Source organism: Muscardinus avellanarius, assembly GCF_963383645.1.
Source record: "Muscardinus avellanarius genome assembly, chromosome: 1".
Classification (NCBI taxonomy): domain Eukaryota; kingdom Metazoa; phylum Chordata; class Mammalia; order Rodentia; family Gliridae; genus Muscardinus; species Muscardinus avellanarius.
The window spans coordinates 230,083,243-230,110,566 of NC_137786.1; the positions used below are offsets into that span (position 1 = coordinate 230,083,243).

General features: G+C 38.4%; 1 protein-coding gene across 1 annotated transcript in view; it reads left to right on the forward strand.

Annotated features, from left to right (window-relative positions):
* Positions 1 to 6,863: 6,863 nt before the first annotated feature.
* Positions 6,864 to 27,324, forward strand: part of LOC308260617 (solute carrier family 22 member 10-like) — a gene marked incomplete at both ends in the record, with an annotated part of 38,009 nt that continues 17,548 nt past the window's right edge. The window contains 4 exons of the mRNA XM_080692047.1: positions 6,864 to 7,265; positions 16,606 to 16,709; positions 25,002 to 25,156; positions 25,256 to 25,424. Of these exons, the coding sequence (XP_080548173.1) occupies positions 6,864 to 7,265; positions 16,606 to 16,709; positions 25,002 to 25,156; positions 25,256 to 25,424 (830 nt within the window). The remainder of the gene's footprint in view (positions 7,266 to 16,605; positions 16,710 to 25,001; positions 25,157 to 25,255; positions 25,425 to 27,324) is intronic.

Below are 27,324 nucleotides of genomic sequence, written 5' to 3' on the forward strand. Positions count from 1 at the left end.
ACCCACAAAAACCAGAAGTTCTTGTCCTGAGCTAAGGATAAATATGCAATAATCTGGACTCTTGCTGAAGATTTAAAGGAGTTTATTAAAAAGATAGAAATACAGAAGACAGTCACAGCCCCATGCCATTCAGGAGTGGCATGCGGGGGTGGCGTGGTTCAAACAAATTCACCGAAATATAAAGCAGGGAACAAACTTTATACATGATGTCCTTCATCTTGTCTATGTAATTCTTTTTTTTTTTTTTGGTGGTACTGGGGGTGGAACCCAGAGGCTTTCTACCTCCAGGGCTATACTCCCAGACCTATTTTATATTTTATTTGGAAACAGGGTCTCACTAAATTGCTGAGAGCCTCACTAAGTAGCTGAGGCTGGCTTCGAACCTGTGTGATCCTCCTGTCTCAGCCTCCCAAGCACGGGGATTACAAGCGTGCGCCACCACTCCTAGTAATTTTGACATAGTAAAAATACCTGTAAGGTCCTCCAAGGTATCTCCTTTCATTTCATGAAGGTCGACCCCTCCTCCCATCCTAGCTAGAGTATCCAATTATTATGTAAACCTGCCTTTAGAATGAGGATGAGGAAGTCCTAGTTCCCCTTTCCTATCGACTTGCTAATCACCTTTAGCTAGGTTAATTTACATTAGAATAGTTGCCTGCTTCTAGGCAGAAACCAAGTCCTTTCACAGATTTGCCCCTCACCCAGTTTTTGAAATATATTAGTAATCAGAGCTTTCTCAAATCTTCCTAGGCCATTCCCAATACTGGTACCCTGCAGGCTGCCCCCTTTGTTCAGTATTGAAATGAGCTAGAAGGAGCTGATGACAAGCCAAGTAAGAGTATGTGTTTGGAAGATTGATTGAAGGAGGTTGGCCAAGGCCCGTGGCTTTTCAGTATGAGGAAATATGTGGTTTTCAGTTGAGAAGGTCAGTCATAGTAAAGGGCTGGGACACAAATGTTGGCTGAACAGGCCACAACTGTCCATGTTCATTCAAGGTGGGGGTGGGGGGCTGAAACTGCCTTAGGGGAAACTGGCCACCAGATGGCAATAGAGTTTCATGAATGGAACCCTCAAGGAGTGGTTGCAGGGTTTCAAATTCCAGGAGGGACCAGTGTTGGGTATAGTAAAGGTGGTGGACAAGCAGAAGACTCATCTGTGGTCCAATTAGATGTTGTTGTGAGATTGGCATAGAAAGATAGCGGGGTTGGAGTCCCTGCCTCTGGACTTGAGGACTGGTCAGAAGAGGCAGGGGGCATCGACTGGGAGGAGGTGCTGAAGGTTCCAGTACAGCCTATGGCTGCAATACCAGTGTGGGATATGTGGTGACAATAGGCCTGGTTCCTCCAAAATGCATGGCATGTGGGTTGCACCTGGCCGTGGCCTTTGCTTTCCTTTCTAGCCATTAGCTCCCTTTTTCTCAGCAGGTAAAATCTGGGGACCAGACCTTGTTACTCTGTAGGAGGATTCTGAACTACTTGGATATGGGTGTCTATCTAAAGAAACTGGTCTTGATGTCTTGGACTGCCTATGACTTGATCTCAAATACCCAGTTATAATGATCCCTCTGATGGGAAAATTTTTATGAAGGATAGTCATTCCACTTAGTGCAAAGTATATAACTTTCCTGAGTTTAACTTGAATCCATAATCATCTGTATAGGCCTTTCCAAAATTCCTGATCATGTATGTGGCCTAGGGTTGTGAGCTTGCTGTTTCCCTCCCATCTCTGCCTAAAGAGTGCAGACTAGTGCCAGAATACCCAAAACATATAAAAACAACCCTCACTTTATCTGTGAGCAGCCATCCCTCTCATGAAGGTGTTTCAACCATCTCTTGGCAATCAGCAGAATGGTATCAACCTCTGATTTGGTCAGGCCTTTTGGGGTTCTTGCTGGATTGTCACTTAGCCATTATGGAATAGCCCTGGATCCAGGCAGCAGATTCAACACTTTTTTTTTTTTTTTTGGCTCTGTGAGGTATAAAAGAGTCTGACCTCAATGTCCACTTCAGTCACATACTTATGTCATGAGTCAACACAATAATTTCTGTGGGGTTTGGGCTTCCATGGTGAAAAGAACTTCAACACAAGTCAGTCAGAGACAAAGGCAGGGGTTTAATTCAAGAAAAGCAAAGATACACATTCAGGAGGATGTGGGCCATCTCAAAAGCATGAGAGTGCCTGTGGGGAGAAAAGGGAAAAGAGCTGCCAAGAGTGGTCCCTCAGATGTCCTTTTAATAGGGCCCCCTAGAGATGGTGACCAGGGGCACATGGGATGATGGGCTCCTTCTTTGAATCTTAAGGGTAACAAAAGGTGAGAATTCGTTTTATATAAGAATCTCAGGGAGCAGAGACATAAAGCCAGAATGTAGGGCTCTTTAACAAAAGGTGTAACTTTTTGGGGGGATCTTCCCCGAAACAAACAGAACTTTGACAAAGGTGTAACTCTCAGGTTTAATCACCTCAGGAATTTCCCGAGCCAGCACATTATATTTAAAAGTAAGAGCCTGGCTGTTTAAAAAATAACCAAGCTCTGTTAAAAAGAATTCAAAAATTTCAGATTTTTAAACCATATTTTTCTTTCCTTCTAAATATGTCTTTTTTCTACCTAAAATTTTATTACTTCTATTCTACCTCATCACTTGCACTCACCATTAACACATACTTGACCCAAATAGTGAACTGAATTCTGGTTTTGTGTCCCTTGGACACTACTTGGGGAATTCCCAAGGAGGTGACTGGCCCCTCTTCTGCTATTCTAATAGCAGAGCCTCACTGAGCCCTAGGGCAGCCTACTGTGATTCAGCCATTAGTCCCAGAATGGTCCACCTCCATGTGAGGTTTCCCACATGGTGGAACAAAGACCTCTGCAGTGCTCAGTGGATTGACATCTGTGACAGGGAAGGCTGACTCCCAAGACACACATGAGAGAAGGCAAAACACTCTGGGTCCATTGTCTGAAACGGGCTTGCCCAAGAGTGGTTCCTGACTGGCTTTCCAAAATGTTGGTCCATGGAGAGCAAGAAACAGAGGTCAGTGTAGGAGAGCAGGTTTCTTTATTTACAGGTGTGGCTCCATGAGCAAAGCTTCAGGTGTGAGATCCAAATGGTGTCACTTTTAAGTGATAATATGGCACCAGAGATGAGAGACTTGGGAAGCCAGGCTGTCTCACTCAGGAGAGCAGCTTTATCAGGGGCTGGGGTGAAAATTTTCTAGCCAGGAGTAAAGAAGGGAGGATCTGCTAGTTCCTGGAATAGCCACGTGTCTCCTTGGTAAGTTGTCGGAGGGTGGGGAATGGGGTTAAACAGAAATGTTTCTGGTTTTGCTCTATTGTTTTATTGTGTCCCCATACTTTCATATGTAGAGTTTATGACCTGCTTGAGGTTGTTTGTACAGAAGTTGTCCCCTTAGAGCTTCAAGCTCTAGAGGATCCTGCTTCCAGACCTAAGATTCTAGCCTTTTGATGATGGTAGAGGGCAGTGTTAATCAGTCTGAGCGACTTCCTGCTGAACAGGGGTGGCAAAAGGTTCTTTTTAGGAGGCTGAGGGATGCTAAGTCTGGAGTTTTAAGATGTCTTGGTAGGCTGTTGATCCAGCAGTTGGTAGGTGGTACCAGCAAAATTGGCCAGAAGTAGCTAGTTTACTGCGTGGCGTATCATGTCACTGAGTTTTTTCCTGCACAAACCTAAGAAGACAAGATACCAGAGTCACAGCTGTGAGGGGTACTGAGAGGCAGAAGCCAGGGGGCCAGGATAAGTCAGAGAGATAATCCCTGGTCTTTACTATGTCCTTGAGGCCAAAGGCCATCTGCAATGGCATTAAGATTTTTAATGGTTTTTTCTACCTGTCTCAATTTATTAATATATTAACAACATTCATCTTGAAGGAAAATGCATGTGCCTCCCTTTTTGGCTGTTAATAGATCAGGTGCTCACCATGAAGTGAGTGTATAACGCTATGGTAAGTCCCAGCTCCCCTGCTGCCAGTCTAATGGCAGTCACAGAGATCATTGAGTTGTTTCTCACCAAGATAGAAGGCATGGCTGCCCTTTTCTGCCTGAAAAATCAGAAAGAGCCAAATAATGACTTTAGATTCAGCATACAGTTTAAATTGAGGGAGTAAATTAGATGAGTAACAAGGTCCTGGAGTGGAGGAGTTAGTACACTACTGTAGGTGGAATTGGCCCCAAGAAGAGACTCCGAGGGACTACAAAAAGATTGAGAGGATGTTAGGTTATAAGAGGTAAACTGGCTTAATTCAGTGCAAGGGTTGGTTGGGGTCATTTAAATGCAGTCATGAGGGGGTGTAGGGGATAGACCAATATAGAAAGGAATAAGGTTAAAGGAGAGGGAGTACATGAGAGGTTGAAAGTAAGATTGAATAGGGGAATGGCTGCCACCAGCAATGGGGTGAGAGAAGCAGAGAGAAAGCATAAGGAAGCGTCAAGAACAGAGTCATAAATCACCCTTAGAAACAACATGAAGAGGGTGGGCCAGAAGGGATAAACTGAGAATCCAGGTCTGCAGAAACCTTGACAAGCCCAGGGAGGAGAGAACTGTCCTGTTTGTTTGTGGGTGTAAAGTTAAGGAGTTGGATGGTGTGGTCTCTGGAGAGCACTGCTGAGGGGCTACATAGGAGAATATCATCAACATGCTGAATGAGCCTGAGGGTAAGAAGGTCAGTGACTAAGGCCTCACCAAAGAAGTGGGAGAACAGTCCAGGTGAGCTAGTAGGCAGTTCCTGTGTCAGGGTCCTCCCAGGTAAAAGAAGGTTGTAGGAATCAGGATGCAATGGAATAGTAAGGAAGACATCTTTGAAGTCCAAGACCATGAAGTGAGTGGTATCAGAGGGACTAGCAGAGAGGAGTTTGAAGAGCCCCATGTGCTGGTAGATTGGGAGAGATACGGTGGAAAAGATGTAGGGAGTTGAGAGGGTGAGGGAGGGACTGAGGGATAAAAGGAAGAGTCTCAGTCCTGGATAATGGTGGTAAAAATGGAGGGGGCAGGTCTTTGGGGAAATTGCTGGCCTCTGGCCAGAAGGAATTGCTGGGGGGAACAGGAGATGCAGAGAGAACATCAGGACCATAAAGAAAAAAAATAACACCTGGATATAGGGGATCTAAGGCCATCTGATGGTATTGTGGCAGGTTTGGAAGTTAGGTTTTGAAGTCTAAGGTACCTTTTCTGGTCACTGGAACTGATTATCAAGTTGGTATTGGGGCCATTCTGTGTTACAGTGAAAAGTTAAGCAATGGGGCTTGATGTAGTCCTTGAGTTCCAGTGGTGGACACTTGAGGAAACAGAAACAGGTAGTCTAGATGGTGTTTACTGAGGGAACATGCCCATTGCAGGAAAGAGAGGCACAATTGGAGAATAAAGATGAAGTAAGAGGAGAACGAGAAGGAGAGAAGAAGACCAGAAAAAAGACTGACAGGGCAGGCAAGAACCCAGACAGGAAAAGACCCATCTCTTGAAGGCATCCCCAAAGAAGAGGAGGAGGTCTCCGAGACTGCCCAAGTCATCTAGTGCAAGCATCCCTGGTTGGGTGAGGGGTGCCATGTTATTTTTTCTTTTTATTTTTTTCTTTTTCTTTTCTTTTTTTTTTTTCCTTTGGTGGTACTGGGGTTCCTGGAAGCCCTTCTTCCTCCGGGATACACTCCCAGACCTATTTTATATTTTTGAAACAGGGTCTCTTACGCCAGCGCGGCTGGCTTCGAACCTGCGCGATCCTCCTGTCTCCGCCTCCCAAGTGCGGGGATTACAAGTGTGCACCACCACGCCCGGCTATGTTATTTTTTCTAAGTGCAGTTATTCTCATTCTATTTTGGTTTGCATTTGCATGGAATTTCTTTTACTACTTTCTCTTTCAGTTTGTATGTATTCTTAATGTAAAATGAGTATCTTGTAGAAAGCCTAAAATTGTACCTTTTTAAAATATTTTTTTCAGCAACCCTATGTCTTCTTATTAGAAAATTCAATCAATTTATATTCAAGGTCATTATAGGTAAGAACTTACTCCAGCCATTTTTTGTTCTCTGGTTGTTTTTCATTCCCTTTGTCCTTCCTTGGTGTGTTCCTTTGTGAATAGATTGTTTTCTTTAGTGGTTTGCTTTAATTTCTAATATTTTATACTTTGCACAACTACTGCAAGTTTTTGTTTGTGATTACTATAAGCTTACAAAGCGTGTGTGTGTGTGTGTGTGTGTGTGTGTATCTTTTGTTTAAAAATAAACAACTCAAAGGTGCAATGGTCCTGAGTTAAAACCTCAGTATAACACACACACACACACACACACACACACACACACATACACACACACACACACACGTCACTACTTTCTAATTTGCATAGGATTTTCCTAGAGCTTGACTTTGTTAATCATTTTATTCTAAATTCAGTACTAAGGAAAAAACCTGGCTTTCTGTTTAGCATAGAAAAAAAAGAGTTAACTTTTGTGTTTCTCAAATATCATTTTTGAAAGTCAGTGGATTGTTTATCAGTTCTGTTCCAGATCAATTAGGCATCAAATTCATTCCAAAGTCCAATACTAAATTCCTAAGTCACTAGAGACCAGCATATTTAGAAATTAGTAAATCATTAAATATATTTCAATGCCAACTGCTAAAAATTACTGCTAGTAAATAATTATCTCTGACTTTACTAAAAAGGTTTTATATTCTAGTCTCAAAAGAACTGAAGAAATGCGGAGACCACCTTGTTTTATTAGTATGGCTGGTCCTTTTAATGAGAAACTGATGTGAAGTTCAATATACACTTGACGTGAATTGATAAGAGGAAACATTTTATTCCACTGAACTTCTCTCCATAAAGTACTTTTGCCTGTTCTTGATAAATCATTCACCTTAAATGGCATTTGAGGAGCTCTTGGATCAAGTTGGAAGCATAGGGAGATTCCATATTCTTCAGATAGTTTTAATTTTTTTCCACGTGTCTTTATCGTTTGCTCATTTTTTGCTGGGGAACTTTTCTGCAGCCATTCCTGGTCATCGTTGCTGGGTCCGTATCCTCGACAATGACACTGTCTCTAGTAATGACACTGGCATCCTTGGCCAAGATGCCCTCCTGAGAGTTTTCATCCCGCTGGACTCACACCAGAGGCCTGAGAGTTGTCGTCGCTTCGTCCATCCCCAGTGGCAGTTACTTCATTTCAACAAGACCTTCCCTGACGTAGGTGAGCCAGACACGGAGCCCTGCTTGGATGGCTGGGTGTATGACCTAAGCTACTTCCCCTCGACCATCGTGACTGAGGTAAGAGGCCCTGTTTGCCTCTTCTGGGTACTTGATCTAGACTTTAGGAGAACTCATCCATGCTTCAGGTCATCAGTAACTGTAAATATTGTAGTCAACAATCTTTAAAAATAGTGAGGGCTTATCTCTCAATATCCAAGCACTGACACTGAATTTGAGAAACTGAAATCAACCATCTAGACATGAATCTACTTTCACAGAACTTTAAGTGTAATAATATAGAGACTATACTTGCTACATTGTGCAAAAGTACTTGTTATAGTGTGTGAAAAATATTTCTCTTAGTGAATTCTTCTCAGTTTAGTTTGCAAATCGGAAGAATCTATGTCAATTTAAAAAATCTCTGAACCCTGGTTACATGTCGGAGAAACAAAGTAGAGTGGATTTTCCACTCATTGTGAAATCCAGACGTCAACATTAAAAACATCCCCCTGAAGACTCAGTGGTAGAGGCAATTGCCTAGCATGTTATTAGGCCCTGCATTTGATTCCTAGCATCATAAAAATTTTTGCTCAATATTTTAAATATTTAAAAAGATTGAGAGCTGGGCGTGGTGGCGCACGCTTGTAATCCCCGCGCTTGGGAGGTGGAGACAGGAGGATCGCGCAGGTTCGAAGCCAGCCACGCTGGCTTAAGAGACCCTGTTTCCAAATTAAAAGTATAAAATAGGTCTGGGAGTGTATCTCGGAGGTAGAAGGGCTTCCAGGAACCCCAGTACCACCAACATAAATAAATAAATAAAAAGATTGAGAGTCACTGAGATCTTAAATGCCAAGTGCATATAAAAACATGGCCTTTACTGAAGAGAAAGAAGTTTCTAAGTTTTCTATCAAAGTCTCACTAACTTTTCACAACCCACTCCCACCTTCCTGCCCTCCTCCAAGCTACAGCTACTCTGCTGATATATAAGATGCAACCTTAATTTGAACTTATTGGCAAATTGTAGGCACTCCTAAGTAGATCTTATCTTCCATGCATTAAAAACCAAAACATGCAGAATCTTCCAGATGCTCTATTTTGCATTCTAGGTATAATTCCATTATTGTTCTAAAACTCAGTGCATCTGCACAGTGGCCATTTCCCCTCAGACCTAATTCAAGATTGAATCATTTTTAATAAAAGTTTGAGTCAATTATTACAAATAATTGACCCATGAACCACTATATACAATGCCATGACTGCACTTTTATGAGCACTGAGAGTGCTTAAAATTTCTTTCACTTTTACACTCTTCCAAACTGAAGGACCAACACACCCAGATTTTGTAATTGTGAAAAAAATCTACCTTCCCAAACTGAAGCTTTCCATCACAGCTTTAGCCAGGAAAAGAGATTTTGTGTTAAAAACCCTTGAAAATAAGAGCTTATTCTAGAAATGCTGAAAGACCCTTAAATCATAGAGGTGCCAGCTGGTGCTACTATAATTCATGACTATTACTTCATAGCTTATATCAAAGACTTAATTCATGCTCATTTTGTCTTGCATCTTACTATCGTTAAAGGTGGTTGTTCCTACCTAAAATTTCAATGAATTAAGTACATCCACAAAACAAGACTATGTAGTCTTCTTTTCCCCTTGACTTTAACTTAACCAGTTATACTTCAGTGTTGTAGCAGCACCGTGCAGTGCTCTTTGATCTCATCATACTCTTTGTACTGACCTGAAGGAGACATGAGTCCTTATTTTTTTCTTACTGAGCTTAAATGATATCCTTGATGTGCTTGTTCTCATTTTATGTTCTTGATACTAATGTAAAAGTGTTTCTTGTTTCTTGGTTGTATTTGGCAGTATGGGAATAAGATAACTGGTTATTCTTGAATTGCTTTTACTATAAACCAACTTTGTAATCTCTATACTCATCAAATTTTTACATTTGTGTTCTTGTCAGTTAGGGCTTTTAGATTTACTTATGATTTTTTTTATTGGTGCATTGTATTAATACATCATAATGGGATTTAAAAAACTTGTGTAGACATACATGCACACATCACCCAGTTAGCTCCTACACAACCCCATCCCATTTCCTCCCCATCCCTCCTTCCCACACTTGGCTTAGTGGTCGACATCGGTATGTTTGTTTAAGTACACCCTGTGCTTTAGAGAGTTTCCTTCTTTCCCCCTCCCATCCATTCAGTTACGTTACCTTATTTGGTTCTCTTTATGATCTCCTTTTCATCTAGAGTTCTTACTTTGACCCATTTCTCCTTAGATTTTACATATTAGGGAAAGCATATGATTTCTTATTTTTTGCGACTGACTAATCTCACTTAGCATAATGTCCTCCAGTTTCATCCATTTCCCTGAGAATTATGCAATTGCTTTTTTATGACTGAGTAAAATTCTATTGTGAACATATCCCACAGTTTTGTAATCCATTCATCTGTTGATGGACATCTTGGCTGGTTCCATAGTTTGGCAATGGTGAATTGTGCAGCTATGAACATAGATACACATGCATTAGTTTGGTTTCCTTTCTTTTGGGTAGATACCCAGAAGTGGTATTGCTGGATCATATGGTAAGTTCGTTCCCATGCTCCTGAGGATCCTCCATATTGTTTTCCAAAGTGGTTGCACTAATTTTCAGTCCCACCAACATTTTAGAGTTCCCACTTCTCCACATCCTCACCAGCATTTGTTATTGTTTGTGTTTTGAATGATCGCCATTCTAGTTGGAGTTAGGCAAAATCTCAGGGTAATTTTGATTTGCATCTCTCTGATTGCCAATGATGTTGAGCATTTTTTCATGCATTTATTGGCCATTTGAATTTCTTCTTTCATGAAGTGTCCATTTGGTTCTCTTGCCCATTTTTTGATTGAATTATTTGTTTTCTTAGTGTTGAGTTTCTTGAGTTCTCTGTATATTCTAGATATTAGTCTTCTATTGGAGGGGTACATGGCAAAAATCTCCCATTCTGTTGACTCTCCACTGAGGTTCTTGACTGTTTCCTCTGCTGAACAGAAGCCCTTCAGTTTAATGCTATCCCATGTATTGATTTGCCTTTTAGCTTTTTGTGTCTTTGGGATCTTGTTGAGAAAGTTTTTTATCTGTGCCTATGTGTTGTAGGTTGGACCTATGCCCTCTTCAAGGAGCCTCAAGGTCTCTGGTCTAATTTCCAAGTCTTTGATCCATCTTAAATTGACTCTTGTGCAGGGTGAGAGAGTGGGATTTATTTTCATTTATCTGCATATGGTTAACCAGTTTTGCCAACACCATTTGTTGAAGAGGCTATCTTTTTTCCAGTGTATGTTTTTTGGCCCCTTTGTAAAAAAAACATTTGGCTGTAAGTGTGTGGACTTGTTTCTGAGTCTTCTATTCTGCTCCATTGGTCTATGTATCTGTTTTTGTGCCAGTACCACACTGTTTTTATTACAATGGCTTTTTAGTATAGTTTAAAGTCAGGTATTGTGATTCCTCCTGCATGGTTTTTGTTACTGAGAACTACTTTGGCTATTCTGGGTTTTTTGTTGTTCCAAATGAATTTAAGGACTATTTTTTTTATGTCTGTGAGGAATGATCTTGGTAATTTAGTGGGTATTGCATTGAATCTGTAGATTACTTTTGGAAGAATGGCCATTTTGATTATATTTATTCTGCCATTCTTGAACATGGACGATCTTTCCATCTTCCAAGATCTCCTTCTATTTCTTTTTTTTTTTTTTAGTGTTTTATGGTTTTCTTTGTAGAGGTCTTTTACCTACTTGGTTAAGTTTATTTCTAAGTATTTTATTTTTTGTGGGAAATCCTGAGTGGAAATGTTTCCTGAATTTCTTTTTCAGTGGATTTATGGTTGGTGTACAGAAAAGCTCCTGATTTTTTTAGATTGATTTTGTATCCAGACACTTTGATGAATTTGTTATTTAGTTCTATAAGCCTTTTGGTTGAGTTTGTTGAGTCTTCTAAGTATAGTATCATGTCATCTGCAAATAGTGAAAGTTTGAGTACTTCTTTTTCTATTTGTACTCATTTGATATTCTTTTCTTGTCTTATTGCTCTGGCTAGGATCTTAAGTACTATATTGAAAAGAGGTGGTATTAATAAACATCCTTGTCTAGTTCCTGTTTTTAGGGGGAATTCTTGAAGTTTTTCCCCATTTAATATGATTTTGGCTATTGGCTTATTGTAGATTGCCTTTTTGATGTTGAGGTATGATCCTTATATTCCAATTCTCTGTGCCTTTACCATAAATGGATGTTGGATTTTATCAAATGCTTTTTCAGCATCTATTGAAATAATCATGTGATTTTTATCTTTGGCTCTGTTTATGTGATGAATAATTACATGGATTAATTTTCATATGTTGAACCAGCTTTGCATCCCTGAGATAAACCCTACCTGATCATGGTGTATGATTTTCTTGATGTGGTTTTGAATGTGTGTAGCTAGTATTTTGTTTAGCAGTTTTGCATTCAAGTTCATCAAAGATATAGGCCTGTAGTTTTCCTTCCTTGAACTGTCTTTATTTGGTTTTGGTATTAGTGTGATATTGGCTTCATAGAATGTATTTGGGAGAATCCTGTTTTTTCTATTTCACAAAATAGATTGAGGATTATCAGGATTAGCTCTTTTATAAATGTTTTATGAAATTCACTTGGGAAACCATCTGGTCCTGGGCTTTTCTTTGATGGGAAGCTCTTTTGCTGTTTCAATCTCTTTGATTACTATTGGTTGGTTTAAATTTTTATATCTTCTTGATTCAGTTTAGAAAGGTTGTATTTATCTAGAAAGTTGTCAATATCCTCCAGATTTTCCATTTTGTTGGAGTATAGTTTTTGAAAGTAGTTTCTGATAATCCTCTGGATTTCTGCACTATCAGTAGTGATATCTCCTTTTTTATCTCGTATCTTCATAATATGGGTTGATACTCTTTTTTTTAGTTAGGTTGGCTAGTGGTTTATCTATCTTGTTAATTTTTTTGAGGAACCAGCTTTTGGTTTTGTTGATATTCTGTATTGTTTTTTTTCTCTACTTTATTTATTTTTGCTCTGATTTAAAAAAATTCCTGTCTTCTAGTGACATTGGGGTTGAAGTGTTTCTGTTTTTCAAGGGCTTTGAGGTGTGTCATTAGGTTATTTATTTGATGATTTTCTGTTTTTCTTATGTGAGCACTCAGTGCTATAAATTTTCCTCTTAATACTGCTTTCAAAGTGTCCCAGATGTTTTGATATGTTGTATCTCTATTTTTGTTTCTAGAAATTTCTTGATTGAAATACTTACTTCTTCTATGACCTATTCTTCATTTAGAAGTGTGGTGTTCAGTCTCCACATGTTTATGTGGTTTCTCTGAGTCTTCTTATAGTTGATTTCTAATTTCATTCCAATATGGTCTGAAAAGACACAGGGAAGTATGTCAAATTTTTTGAATTTGCTAGTGCTCACTCTTGGCTTAGGATGTAATCTATTTTGGAGAAGGTTCCATGAGCAGCTGAGAAAAATGTGAACTCTGCTATAGTTGGGTGGAGTATTCTATATGTTTCTAAGAGGTCCATTTGATTAATGTTGTTCTTTATGTCTGAGGCATCTTTACTGACCTTTTGTCTAGAAGATCGATCTAAAGGTGTGAGACATGTGTTGAAGTCTCCCAGTAATATTGTATTGGGATTTACATATAACTTCATGCCACAGGGTTTTTTTTTTATGAAAGTAGCTGCACCTATGTGTGGGACATAAATGTTGATTATCATTATTTCCTCTTGCTGAATTTTCCTTTTATAAGTAAAAAATGACCTTCTTTGTCTCTTCAAATAAGCTTGGGCTTGAAGTCTAGCTTGTCTGATATCATAGTTGTTACTCCTGCTTGTCTTCGAGTTCCATTTGCATGGATTATCTTGCTCCAGCTGTTTACCATAAGTTTGTTGCTATCTTTACTTGTAAGGTGTGTTTCTTGCAAGCAACAGAAAGATGGGTTCTGATTTTTACTGCATTTTGCCAGTTTATGTCCTTTTATTGGGGAGTTGAGGCCATTTACATTCAGTGTGATTATTGAGAGATGATTTTTAATCATGTTGATTAAACTAACATGTTGAGATTTTATTTCTGTTTGAAATACTGTTTGTTCTTCTTTGCTTAGTTGTCTGCTGGATGAAAATTCTTGTTTCTCTGGTTCTGGCGTGTATTATTTGTTTCTTCTTTGTAGTTAATCTCTTTGAGTATTTTCTCTAGTACTGGTTTTGAAGACATAAACTCCTTCAGATTCTGTTTGTCATGGAATATTTTTATTTCCTCATCTAACTTGAGAGATAGTTTTGATGTAAGTTGTTTTATTTCAGAATTTGGAATATGATCCAAGACCTTATGGCTTTCATGACTTGGTTTGGGAAGTCTGGAGTAATTCTAATTGATTTCCCTCTGAATGTCACTTGGTCTTTTGTTTTTATTGCCTTTAAGATTCTCTCCTTGGCTTCTACATTGGTCATTTTGACTATTATGTGGCATAGGGAACCTTTTCTCTGATCTTGTCTAAAGGGGGTTCTATAAGTTTCCTGTACCTGTGTGTCAATCTCTTGCTCTATGTTTGGAAATTTTTCTGCTATTACTTCTTTGAAAATATTGTTGTGTCCTTTAGTTTCACCTTCTTTTCCCTCCTCTATGCCAATTATTCTTAGGTTAGCTCCTTTAAAATGGGACCATTTTTCCTCAATGTTCAATTACTGCTGTCAAATTTTTTTTTCTATTTTATTTACTATTTGTTCATTTTTGGAGTGATCATCTTCTAGAAGCGAGATTCTACTCTCCATGTGGTCTGATTGCTTATAGTTTGAATAGATGCCTTTACTTCAATGATTGTATCCTTTATTTCTTTCAGACACTCTCTAAGTTCTTTTCAAAATTCCTGTAGTATTTCTACAGTTACATTCCTGATTTGACCTGGAGATCTCTGCAATTCTGTGTTATCAAGTTCTGTAGTTCTGGAGTTGTGGGAGCTCCCTGCTCCCTTGTTGTTCCTCCTTTTCATGATTTCAAAAGTTTACCTCTGTTGCTTTTGATAGATTTCTCTCTGTCTTTAAGTATCAGCTGGTATATCCAAGGGTAGTTTGTATTGTATTCAACAGTGAAGGTTGAGGAAGGAGAAAAATGAATAGTAAATGGCAGAATAGGGTAAAATCTCAGATAGGGTCAAAAAGAATAAGAGTATGAGTATGGTAATGTAGAGATTTTTGATAGTAAAAATGTAGTAGTATTCTAGTAACCAGTAAAGTTTCTGGTGTACTGATATGAGGTGGATTTGATACAAGACAAGGTAGAGATAAAAAGCAAAAAACAATAGGAGAGGGATAGTGAGAAGAGAGTTGGTATGTACAAAGGAAGAAGCTGGAGAGAGGGTTTTGGAAGAGGAAAATCAAATAAAGAAACAAACAACAACAACAAAAAACCAACCAGGCATACACATTCACATACAAAAAGAACAAAAAAAAACCAACTTCAACAGTGAATTAATGCAACTCTACCAATAAATGACTATTTAGCAGATAGATCTGCTGCAGTCTCTCTCTGTGCAGATATCGAGTGCCACCTGCACCCTTCCTGCTGTGAGTTTTATGACTGATGGAGCATATTAATTTGAGGTTTCAGATCTTCCAAAGCACTACTTGTTTTAATCACTAATTTTAAAAAACAGTGACTTAAAAAAAAACATATGGAAGTGACTGTGATACAAATAATGACTCTGTTTTAAGTACTCGTTTTAAGTAGTTGTATTCTATATGGAACATGGCAAAAAGATTAAAATAACAGTTATTAATTGTATAATTCAGAATTCATAACAGTCAGTGTTGAAACTCAAACAGTGCAAAAGTGGGAGGCAGTACCCAGTTATCAACAATTTCATAGCTTTTGTACATGTGAGAAATGCGTACTAATATGGATTTTACCTTTATAAACATGTTTTTTTAGGTTTATAAAATAACCTTTCTTTCTTTCTTTCTTTCTTTTGTTTATTTATTTATTGGCTGTACTGAGGATGGAACCCAGGGGCATTCTACCCCCAAGATATACCCCTATCTCTCTTTTTTTGTGGTACTGGGGTTCCTGGAAACCCTTTTACCTCCGGGCTACACTCCCAGACCTATTTTATATTTTTATTTGGAAACAGGGTCTCTTAAGCCAGCGAGGCTGGCTTCGAACCAGTGCGATCCTCCTGTCTCTGCCTCCCAAGTGTGGAGATTACAAGTGTGCACCACCACACCCAGCTCCTCTATCTCTATTTTGAAACAGGGTCTCACCAAGTTTCAAAGGGTCTCACTAAGTAGCTGAGGCTGTCCTCAAACCATGATCCTCCTGTTTCAGCCTCCCAAATGCTGGGATTACAAGCATGAACAACCATGCTCAACAAAAATAGCCTTTATTTTTTAATAAAGGAAACAAAAATACAAGAAGTAAAAAACAAAGTCAATCAGTCATAAGCAGCTTAGTTGGCTGTGGCCTTCACACTCCTGTGTATACATACACAACATACCATTTGTGTGATCAAGATTGTAGTATGTATCATGCTTTTTCACACATCAATATTTAATTCAAAATCCCAAAACTACAAGAGTATTTTCAATAACCAAAGATATAGCGCATCAACTCAATCTGTTAGAAAAAAATTGTAATCCTGCCTTTCTTGGAATGAAAATTTCACTGAAGATAGAAATAGCAACAGGTCTTCAGATAGACATATTGGCAGAGTTGAGTAAAATACTACATTCCCTCAATGCTCAATTTAAAGTGAGATATAGAGCTAGAGTATACCAGCATATTTCTAATAAGAGTTATCAGATTTCTACTACTAAAATATTACCTTGAAAGCATGTTCTCAGTGAATTAGGGTGTTACAATGGGACAGCACAGAAGATGCACACACACAGATTTACATAAGCATGTTTTTATAAGAATTATGTGTATGCCTATCTTTACATTTGTTTTCTTTATTTTGAAAAAGTATTTTCCACCTTTTAGATGTTTTATATTAGAGATTTTCTTAATACACACTTGTCAGATATAGATACATAGATAGATAACATATATTACCAATATTACCTTTTGTTTTAGGTGTAAGCACGTGCTCATGTTAAGTATGTACATAAATTGTTTTCTTGTATAATACCTTTTTGTTTGTTTATGTGGTTCAAATATATTATTGAATTCTTAAAAAATAAATAAATATAAAAACAGGACCTAAAATACCTAGATGGTTTGAAATGTTAATATGTAGAGGATGCTCTGGGTAAGTTGAGATGCAAATGGTATGGACCAGTAAATATAGTTGGGAGAGGCTGGACATGTCCACTGAACAGCAAGTGGGTATTGGAGGTCATAAGCTTCTGTGAATTCCCTCTCTTCAGTTTCTTTCTCTTCCAGTGGGATCTGGTATGTGAATATCAGACACTGACACAAGTGGCTCAAATCCTGACTATGACTGGAGGATTCCTGGGAAGCATCATATCTGGTCCAGTCTCAGACAGGTCAGTGTTTTCATAACAGGGTTGTCTTTTTTTCTCTCTTGCTTTTAGCAGCTCATGACGAATTCTTGTGATTGCTATTGAATTGTGATATGCAATTTATATTTGTCTCAGTTGACATTCTCATTGCTAATATCCAAAAGAACTGACCATACAACTTAGAGGAAGGAAGATTTATTCGCTCCATTTTTGGAGATTCCAGACTTCAGTCTGTTTCAGGGTCTGTATAGCTCAGGGCATGACAGCAGGAAAAAGGAAGAGGGAGAGAGTAAGTCTCTGCTTTTCAGACCATGGAATCCAGAAGTGAGACAGTAAGCAAGGGAATTCAAAGACAAAAGCATAGTCCTAAAATCATATCCCCAGGTTCCACCTTCTTTAGCCATATTCCACCTGCCTATGTTACTGCAGAGTAAAACCATCACAATGGATTCACACTAATGAGATTACAACTCTCATGCCTTAATTGCATCAGCTCTGAACATTAATACATGAGCTCTTCAGAGAATATTCTCTATCTAGCCATAATAATACAGTTGTGGTTTCTTTGATCCTTAGAGACCTAGATGTAGAAATGAATTGTAGTCAGTTTGTTGAATATAATTTTATTGCCACAGAACTTCATGAAGACTATCTCTGTACAGGAATCTAAAATTAAAGCTCTATAAGATTAGAAGACTCTGTGAACAAGATTTAGAGAGGAGGTATAAGGAAAAGAAAGAGTTATCTACAGATGTCAAGAGAAGTGTGCTCCAACACAGGGAATTACACCTGTTTGAAAACCTAGACATGTAGGCCTTGGCTGTGCTCTCTATCAAGTCATTCTAGGACTCTGTGTGTTAAATGCTGGTGGGTTCCCAGATTGGTGGTCATATCAGTGCCCTACTGTCATGAATATACATTCAATTAGTATAGATTGTTATAATAGTCTTATTAAATCTTAAGTCAGCCCAAAAATTTATAAACCATTCCCTTTTGGCCCTTTGTATCATGGGGAAATTTTATTCTGTATTCTCACAGTTTGATTACATAATCACTTTAATTTGATTAATATATATATATATATTTTTTTTTTTTTGAGGGGGGTGGTACTGGAGATAGAACCCTTCTATCTCCGGGCTTCACTCCCAGACCTATTTTATATTTTTTATTTGGAAACAGGGTCTTTTAAGCCAGCGAGGCTGGTTTCGAACCTGCACAATCCTCCTGTCTCTGCCTCCCAAGCGCAGGGATCACAAGCATGCGCCACCACACCCAGCTGATCAGTAAATATCTTACACATGTATATCATATTCTACCACATAATTACAATTAAAATGCTAATAAAAGTAAATGGAAGCAAAAACAAAGAAAATTTACTAAACTTATTCTTTTTCTAACTGGACTCACAGATTTAAATATTGTCTCTACCCAACCTGTCCTCCTCATCTCTAGAAGGATAATAAAGTATATGTTTGAGATGAGAAGAAAATTTTGGATATAGAGATTGTTGTACAACATTGTGAATGTAATTAATGGCACTTAATTCTTTGTTTAATAGTGATGAAAGGAGAAATTTTGTGTATATACATATTCTTACTCCAGTATAATATTTTAAAAATCTGTAACTTTCAGCATCAATTATGTTATAATTATGCCAATTTTTAAACCAGCTATAATGAGGTATCATTAAAATTTATATAATTTGAGTTTACAACTTGATGTTAATATGAACCACCATGATTAGGCTAATTAATATGTTTATTACCTCAGCCAGACCATGGTGGTACATGCCTATAATCTCTGTACTTGGGAGACTGAGACAGGAGAATTATAGAATCAAGGTCAGCCTCAGTAATTTAATGAGGCTCTCGGTGACTTAGCAAGACTTTATTTCTGTGTAAAATAGAGCTAGGGGTGTATCTCAGAGATAGAATGCCCCTGAGTTCAATTCCTGGCACCTCACACAAAATATACATTTATTACCTCTACAAAATTATCACTGATCTGTGTTTTTAAAAATATATTTTAAAATCTATCATCTAAGTAAATTACAAATATACAATATAGTGTTTCTAACTACTGTCACCATTTGGTACATGAGATTATAGATATTATTTTTCAAAAGCCAAGCTTTGCACCTTTTAATAGACATATTATTTACCCCTTTCCTATCCCTTGGCAATCACCAATATTCACTCTACTTCTACGAGCATGACTACTTCAAATTCCATATATAAATGAGATCATATGGTATTTGCAGTTTTGTATTATGTTTAGTTTGCCTACTGTAGTCCATTTCCAGGATTATCAAAAATTCCAGGATTTCATTCTTTTCTAAGGTTAAAAGTATTACATTGTGTGTGTGTGTGTGTGTGTGTGTGTGTGTGTGTGTGTGTGATTGTCTTCATTCGTGTATACATAAAAGTACTTTTAGGTTGTTTTAATATCTTTCCCATTATGAAAAATGTGGCAGGGAACAAGGGAATGAAGATACTGTTTCACCAAAATGATTTAATTTCTTTGGATACATAGAAAGAAGTGGAATTTCTATATCATATGGGAGTTCTGTTTTTTATTTTCCAAGAAGTTTTCTGACTGTTTTCTATTTTGCTGGGCCAATTTACATTCCTACCAACAGTGTACATGAGTTCCCTTTCCTCCATCTCTTCATCAACATTTGTTATCCTTTGTCTTTTCCATAGTTATCCATCTAAACAGGTATAAGGTAATATGATACTGTGGCTTTGCTTTTTTTTTTTTTTTTTTTTTGGGTGGTACTGGGGGTGGAACCCAGAGGCCTTTTACCTCCGGGCTATACTCCCAGACCTTTTTTATATTTTATTTGGAAACAGGGTCTCACTAAGTTGCTGAGAGCCTCACTAAGTAGCTGAGGCTGGCTTCGAACCTGTGCGATCCTCCTGTCTCAGCCTCCCAAGCGCGGGATTACAAGCGTGCGCCACCACGCTCAGCTTATGCATTCATTTTGGAGTGATCATCTTCTAAGAGGGAGATTCTATTCTCCATGTCATATAATCTATTGTTTGTAGTTTGTATTGATGTCTTTACTTCTCTGATTGTATCCTTTATTTCTTTCAGACTTTCTCTAAATTCTTTTCAGAAATCCTGTATAATTTCTAATGTTGAATTTCTCATTTGTCCTTCTGGTAATCTCTGCAATTCTGTGTTGTCAGGTTCTGTTATTGTGGTGTGCTAACTCATTGCTTCCTTATTTTTCCTCCTTTTCATGATTTCAGAAATTTGTTGATTTTGATAGATTTCTTTCAGTCTCTAGGTGTCAGCTGGTATATTCAAGGGCAAGTTGTGTTTTATTCCATGTTACAGTTTGAGTAAGGAGGGAAGTGAAGTCATAAATGCAAGAATAGGTAAAACCACATTTATGATCAAATAGAATGAGAGTATGAGTTTGATAAGGTAGTATATAGTAGAGATTAGAGTAGTATTCTAGTAACCAATGTATTTAGTATCGTAATATGAAATGGATTTAATACAAGACAAAGAAGAGAGAAATAAAGAAAAATAAAAGGATGGAGAGAAGAGAATAGGTATGTAAAAGCAAACAGACTTGGGAAAGCAATGGGGAAGAAAGCAAACAAACAAGAATACAGAAAAAACAAAAACAAAAAACAACAAAATAATGCAACCCTACAAATATGTAAATATTTAGTAGACTTGACCTCTGCAGTCTCTCTCTGTAAAGATGCCAAGTGCCACTGGTATTTTCCTGCTGGAATCCTGGTTCTCTGAGTCTCTCTGTCTATGCAGATGCATGGTATCAATGGGGCTGGATGTAGTGTTAAGCACTAGTTTTCACCTTTCCTGTCTCTTTTAATCTTGGTCTGCTACAGCAAACTGATTGGAGAAGGCCTAGCTTTGATACGATTTCTTCTTTCAAAAAAAGACATGCATGCTTTATGGGCTTGTTTCTAATTACTGCATTGAATTCTTGCACTCTCGAGCTGAGAACTGGATCCCTTATGATTTCTGTACAGTAGCAAAGATGGTCCTTACAGGACAACAATATTTGCAGTGGCAGACGTGGCTTAGTGAGGAGGCAAAACAAATTATCCATGATCAAATGGCTCGGGGGAAATCCAGCCCTGTTGTCCTATGAGTTACTTTACTGGAATTGGAGCTTGGTTAGACGTAAGAACTCAGGTACAAAATGTACAACCGTGGCAGCTGTATTGGATTCATGAAGCTGTTGTTATAGCTTGGCAAAAAATTAAAACAGGAACAGGAGAGCCATTTACAAAAATCTTACAGGGATCCACTAAAGAATATAGTTCTTTTAATTAGAAACTGCAGGATTCTATTAAAAGTAAAAATAAATAAATAAATAAATAAATAAAAATAAAAAATAAAAAATGCAAAATTGTCAAAAATGTTGATTAGACAACTAGTTTTCAATAACATTAATGAAGATTTCAAGCAGCTATTCAACCCATTAAGAAAAGCATATGTGATTTAGATTATATAAAAGCATGTCAAACATAAAAACAGTAAGACATAATGCCCAAATAGAGGCAATTGAAACAAAAAAGGATGGAAAATATGAATAAACAAAAGTGTTTTAATTATGGGAAGCCAAGATATATAAAGTAAAGAAAATAAAATAAAAAAGTACAAGCAAAAGAAGATGGACAGAAGAGAGGAAAACAGCCACTCCCTAGAATATGCCCTCGGTATAAAAAAGGGAAATGTTTAAATAAATAAATAAATAAATAAATAAATAAATAAAAATAAATGTGATCTAAATTTGATAAGGACGGAAGCAAATTACAAAAAATCTCTGAGATGTCATTGGAACATTAGTCAATTTTGTGTTACTAATTCAGAATGCAATCAGACAAAGTATAAATGGAACTCTGTTCGTCAGCATTTGGCCAGAATTTCTGGCAACAATTCCTTAGATATTACTGCCTTGAAAAAAGATATAAAAGAAACAGTCACTCATGTACTCTCTTCAGAATATGATGATAGATTTTTCAATGCTTTAAATAATATACTTGTAATTTCAGGACTCGGGTGGGTCCGGAGAGCCTTATCTGGATCTGAGTCCTCTAACTTCAAGCTTTTCAGCTTAACAAAAGAGGGGGAAGTGACGGAGGACATGGACAAAGCCTGAGGAACAGAAGGTTCTGAAAGAGTTAAAGGAGATTCCACAAAGGTCGAATTCTCCAAAACTCTGGGTGTGACCATTGTCTTTCCAGAATTTGCCCTCTAAGGCCCACCTGTAATCACGTGGCTGATCTTAATCACAAGACCTATGATGTCACAGGTCTTCCTTTTGTCTTGCTTATGATTGGTGATTTACATGTCCTTCACTTAATACCCCACTATTGTTCTTTGGTGTTTACTCTCTTCTACTAGGATCTGATGATTAATCTAACTAGAGAAGGGTATAAGATCTTTCTTTTAGAGAATAAACTTTGTCAGTTGCTCATCAGGCAGTTGTCCGTGCGTTCATTTCAGGGTAGTTGCTCATCAGGCAGTTACATTTCAGTACGGCTGCTCAGCAGGTAGCTGTTGCTTTCATTTCAGGACAGTTGGTCATCAGGCAACTGTCCGGGGTTCAGGGCAGCTGCCCATCAGGCAGCTGTTCGGTTTCTCCTCTCAGGTCTCTCCCTCCCAAGTCCCGGAGAAGAATCTCCACAACAGTGACAAAAAAAGTTAAATACTAACTAATATAGTATGAATAAGAAATCAAACATAAGACAATTTCTGTGATAGAACATCTCTCTTAAGTTTTTTTTTTTTTTTTTTTTTTAGCTAATGCATGGATCTCCTCTTAATTGGATTCAATTACTAGAAGCTTATTAAGTTCCTTTGGAGGTGTCATGTTTATCTGTGTTTTCCTGTTTCTTATTTACATTCTTTCATTGTTGTTTACACATTTGAAGAAGTCATCTCATAGATTTTATGGAGCATTTTGAACATAGGAAGATTGTGGTCTGTGGTGTTGATGGATGAGTGCAGGGGCCTTGACTTGGGTGACATGCAGAAGACACTGTTTGACTGAACATTGTGGTGGGCAGAATCTGAGATGGCGTGGTTGTTGGCAAACCTGCTAGTGAGGGTCCACAGTGGATCTGAGGGCTGTGGAGTTTCTCAGTGGTACCTCTGGATACAGAGTCCATTGCACAAGGGCAGGTGGTGGCTGGTGCAGGTGATGGTGGAGTCAGGACCAGCTGTGCACAGCTGAGTGGTCTATGGGCACATGTGATGGTGGGGGCCTGGCTCACTCAGGAGTGTCTACAGCACAGGGGATGTGAGGCTTGAGGCCATTGGCAGGAGCCAGGGCCATTGGTAGAGTTTGGAGCTGGGGATTTAAATGTGTGTGGCTGTGGGGGCAGGCCACATGCATGTACACAATGGAACAACTATGCTGTTCATCAAGGCCTGGGTAATTGTTAATTTTTGTTTCATGGATTTATAAGTTTTCTTATTGAGTCTATACACTTGAAAACTTTAATATTGCTTTCTCTGAAAACATATTCGTTTGGAAAAATGTCTTATATGCTACTAATAAACTAAAGCCTCCTTGTTATTGCTGTTTGAATCATAAATCTTTTGCTACACAAACACTTTTAACCTATAGTATTTAAAGTGCTACTCTGGAGAGCATATAATTGACTTGTTTAAAAATTATTCTGGTACTCTATCCTTTGACAGACTCTTTAGACCATTGTCAAACTTATTTAATTGATATGATTTTCTTTCAATCTATCAGTTCATATTTTGTTTTCCATATTATTGTTTGAAACTAGCGTTACTGTAATAATTTATGTTTGTTTTATTTTTATATTTTCTATTTTTATGCCCTTTCAGGGATGATTTGAATAGCTTTAGGTTTGAATAGCACTTCAAATATTACCGAACAATTCCCAATCTAAAAATCTGCAAGTTTGTTAGTATACTGGGATTTACAGAGTAAGCGTATCACAGCTGGTTCATGTTGTTTTCCTCTTTACAAATAGCCCACGAAATGCAATCATGTCTTCCCTTCTGTACCATTCATCTTCTTCCCCCTTCTTTCTCCATCTTCCATAATCTCTCTGCCTGTGGATTTTCTATAATTCCCACCATCTGGTTTGTGGCTCTCATGCTCTCTTCTAGATGAAGCAAGTTACTTGAGATCTACACACCCAGACCCAACAAGAGGCTCTTATGCAGCCCACCGGCAGACTTGGGGCATTCCTCCAGTGACAATTCTTTCAGGACAGTCTAGCCCAGTTCTGCAAGGTCCTCAGGACCCCAGTACAGATTTGTCTCCATTGTGTTCATGACACTACATGGACTTTGGACTATGCTAAATACATATGTTAGAACAGTGAATACTTGAGGCGTATGGCAGCACTGTAACCTCTTTTAGACCCTCACACTTAGTGAGAGGGACTTTCTGGGGGTTGCATGATAAAGTTTTGGTATCATTAGCCTATATCATAAGCAGAGAGGTTTATCTCTGATGATATTTCTGTCTTTGATTTAGCTCTGGATTTCAAGATTTCAAGAACAAAGAATATTTTGCTCAAATATTTTTTGTCTTAAGTTCTCTAGCTGGGCATGGTGGCACACACCTGTAATCCCAGTACTTGGAAGGCTGAGACAGAATCCCAAATTTAGTGAGACCTGTTTTATTTTTTATTTTTTATTTTTATTTTTTGGTGGTACTTAGGGTGGAACCCAGGGGCTTTCTACCTCCGGGCTATGCTCCCAGACCTATTTTATATTTTATTTGGAAACAGGGTCTCAGTAAGTTGCTGAGAGCCTCACTAAGTAGCAGAGGCTGGCTTCGACCCCCTGCGATCCTCCTGTCTCAGCCTCCCACGTGGGGATTACAAGCATGCGCCATCAGGCCCGGCGACACCCTGTTTTAAAACAAAAACTAAAAAAAGAGACTGCTTGTGTGTCTCAGAGATAGAATGCCCCTGGGTTCAATCCCCAGTGCAACAAAAATAAAATGTTTCATTTTTTAAATTTTTGCTCAACTGAGGGGATATGAAGGGGAAGAGGGAAACACATGTTAAGCACATGATGTACTTAACAAACATATCAATGTCAATCAGTAAGCCAGACATGAAAAGGAGGGAGGGAGAGGGAATGGGGTGGGAATTGGGTAAGGGCTAATTGAGTGATGTGTGCATGTATGTATCTACCATCTTGTACCCCATTAAGATGTATGACTATAATACACCAATCAAAATTTTCTAAAAAGATAATCATCGAGCTCAATGCCAAAAAAATTTACCAGAAATTATAATTACTGCTATAACCTATGGTAACTCTATTTATCAGGTTTGGGCGAAAGTGGAGTCTCAAATGGTCTCTCCTCCTGCTGGCCGTCTCTGGGACCTGTACTGCCTTTGCTCCCACCTTTCACGTTTACTGCTCAATGCGTCTCTTGGCAGGTGTTGCTTTCGTGGTCATCATGCAAAATGGTTTTATTCTTGGTAAGCCAGTAATTTCAATGTTTATTTTTATGTCTTGATTTTTGACCTGGTCATTTCATGCTTCTCTGATTTTAACATTCTATCTGGGTTTTCTTTCAGCTATGGAGTGGACAAGTCCCCAGTATATATCCGCTGTATTAACAGTGATCAGCTCTTTCTCTGGTGTTGGACAGATGATCCTGGGAGGCGTGGCTTTTGTCTTTCGAGACTGGCACACCCTGTACTTGGTGATGTCTATACCCTTCTTTCTCTTATTTCTCTTCTCAAGGTATGAGCCTCCTCTCTTACTTTATCCTATGAGATCCTGGGGTGAAAAGAAATATTCAATCAAAAAGCATAGACTTTTTCATTTTCACACCTGACCCTAAAATGGTGTTCCCATCGGTGGCCTCTGTGCAATTTTCAGCCTGTGAGTTCTAGGTATTTTCTACCATCTATTTTCTTAACCCTTACCCAGTATGATGGACATAGAATTATTTCAAAATTATTTTCTTTAATAAAAATATAGACCAATTTTTTGTGGTACTGGGGATGAAACCCAGAGGCATTCTACCTCTGAGCTATATTCCCAGCCCTACTTTTTACTCTTTATTTGGAAAAGGAGTCTCACTAAGTTGCTGAGGGCCTCACTAAGTAGCTTAGGCTAACTGCGAACCTGCAGTCTCCTATCTCGGCCTCTCAAGTACTGGAATTACCATGCACCACTAAACCCAGCTGACTGAAATGTTTTTTAAATATACCTTTAAGCCAGTTGTGGTGGTACACACTTGTAATCCCAGCATTTGAGAGGCTGAGAGTGGAGGATCGCAGTTCTCAGAGAGCCTCAACTACTTAGTGAGGTCCTTTGCAACTCAGTGAGACCCTGTTTCCAAATAAAGAATAAAAAATAGGTCTGGGAGTGTAGCTTGGAGGTAGAATGGCACTGGGCATTTTTTTTTCCCCCAGTATCACACAAAAAAACCTTTAAATGATTTTGGTCTTAGACTGAATCAGACTATAGAAAGTTTTTAGTGCTTTTCATTTTTGTAGGTAAAAGGAAGAGGCAAGTTTATTTAGATAGCACTTTGACAAAAGAACAATATGGTTTCTCCAGTACTAAAAAATTGGCATGCATATTGAGTGATTTATATCATATTTTCAGCACTTTCTTCTCCCTTAAATTACTCTTTACTCTTTATGATTCTGTGGACTGAGCCCATGGGTTTTCTATCTCTGAGTTACATCCCAGCCCCCCCTTTTTTTTCCCCTTGGTGGTACAGAGGATAGAACCCAGAGGCTTTCTACCTCCGGGCTATACTCCCAGACCTATTTTATATTTTATTTGGAAACAGGGTCTCACTAAGTTGCTGAGAGCCTCACTAAGTAGCTGAGGCTGGCATGGAAGCTGCACAATCCTCTTGTCTCAGCCTCCCAAGCAGGGATTACAGGCTTGTGCCACCATGTGGGCCCAGCACACTTTTTTAAATTTGAAAGGAGATCTTCCTAGGTTATCATGCACTGACCTTGAACCTGTGATCCTCCTGTCTCAGACCCCCAACTACTGGAATTACAGGCATGCAACACTGCACCCAGATCCCTTAAATTACTTTAATGGACTTTTACGTATAGAAAACTTCATCCATACTCTTAGAAACACTGAGGGGAGCCGGGCATGGTGGCGAACGCTTGTAATCCCCGCGATTGGGAGGCTGAGACAGAAGGATCGCACAGGTTCGAAGCCAGCCTCAGCTACTTAGTGAGGCTCTCAGCAACTTAGTGAAACCCTGTTTCCAAATAAAATATAAAATGGGTCTGGGAGTATAGCCCAGATGTAGAAAGCCTCTGGGTTCCACCCCCGGTACCACCAAAAAAAAAAAAAAAAAAAAAAGAAAGAAAGAAAGAAACACTGAGGGAAGAATCAGATTTTGTTATAAAATACTGGATTGCAAAAATATTACTGATAGAGTAGAGAGAAATTCCTGTCAGACTCATAAACTATTTCATTCTACCTTCACAACAGCACTAGAAAGAATTTTGAACTGTTTTCTCCTATTTATTGGTGACAAAACTTAAGACAATGTAAGTATATGATTCACATGTGTGCTAAATTACCAACATAGCTGGCAGCAGCAGGTGTACTTACAATTTTTATGTGGTTTGAGGCTTACATAACTTGAAGACAAAAAAAT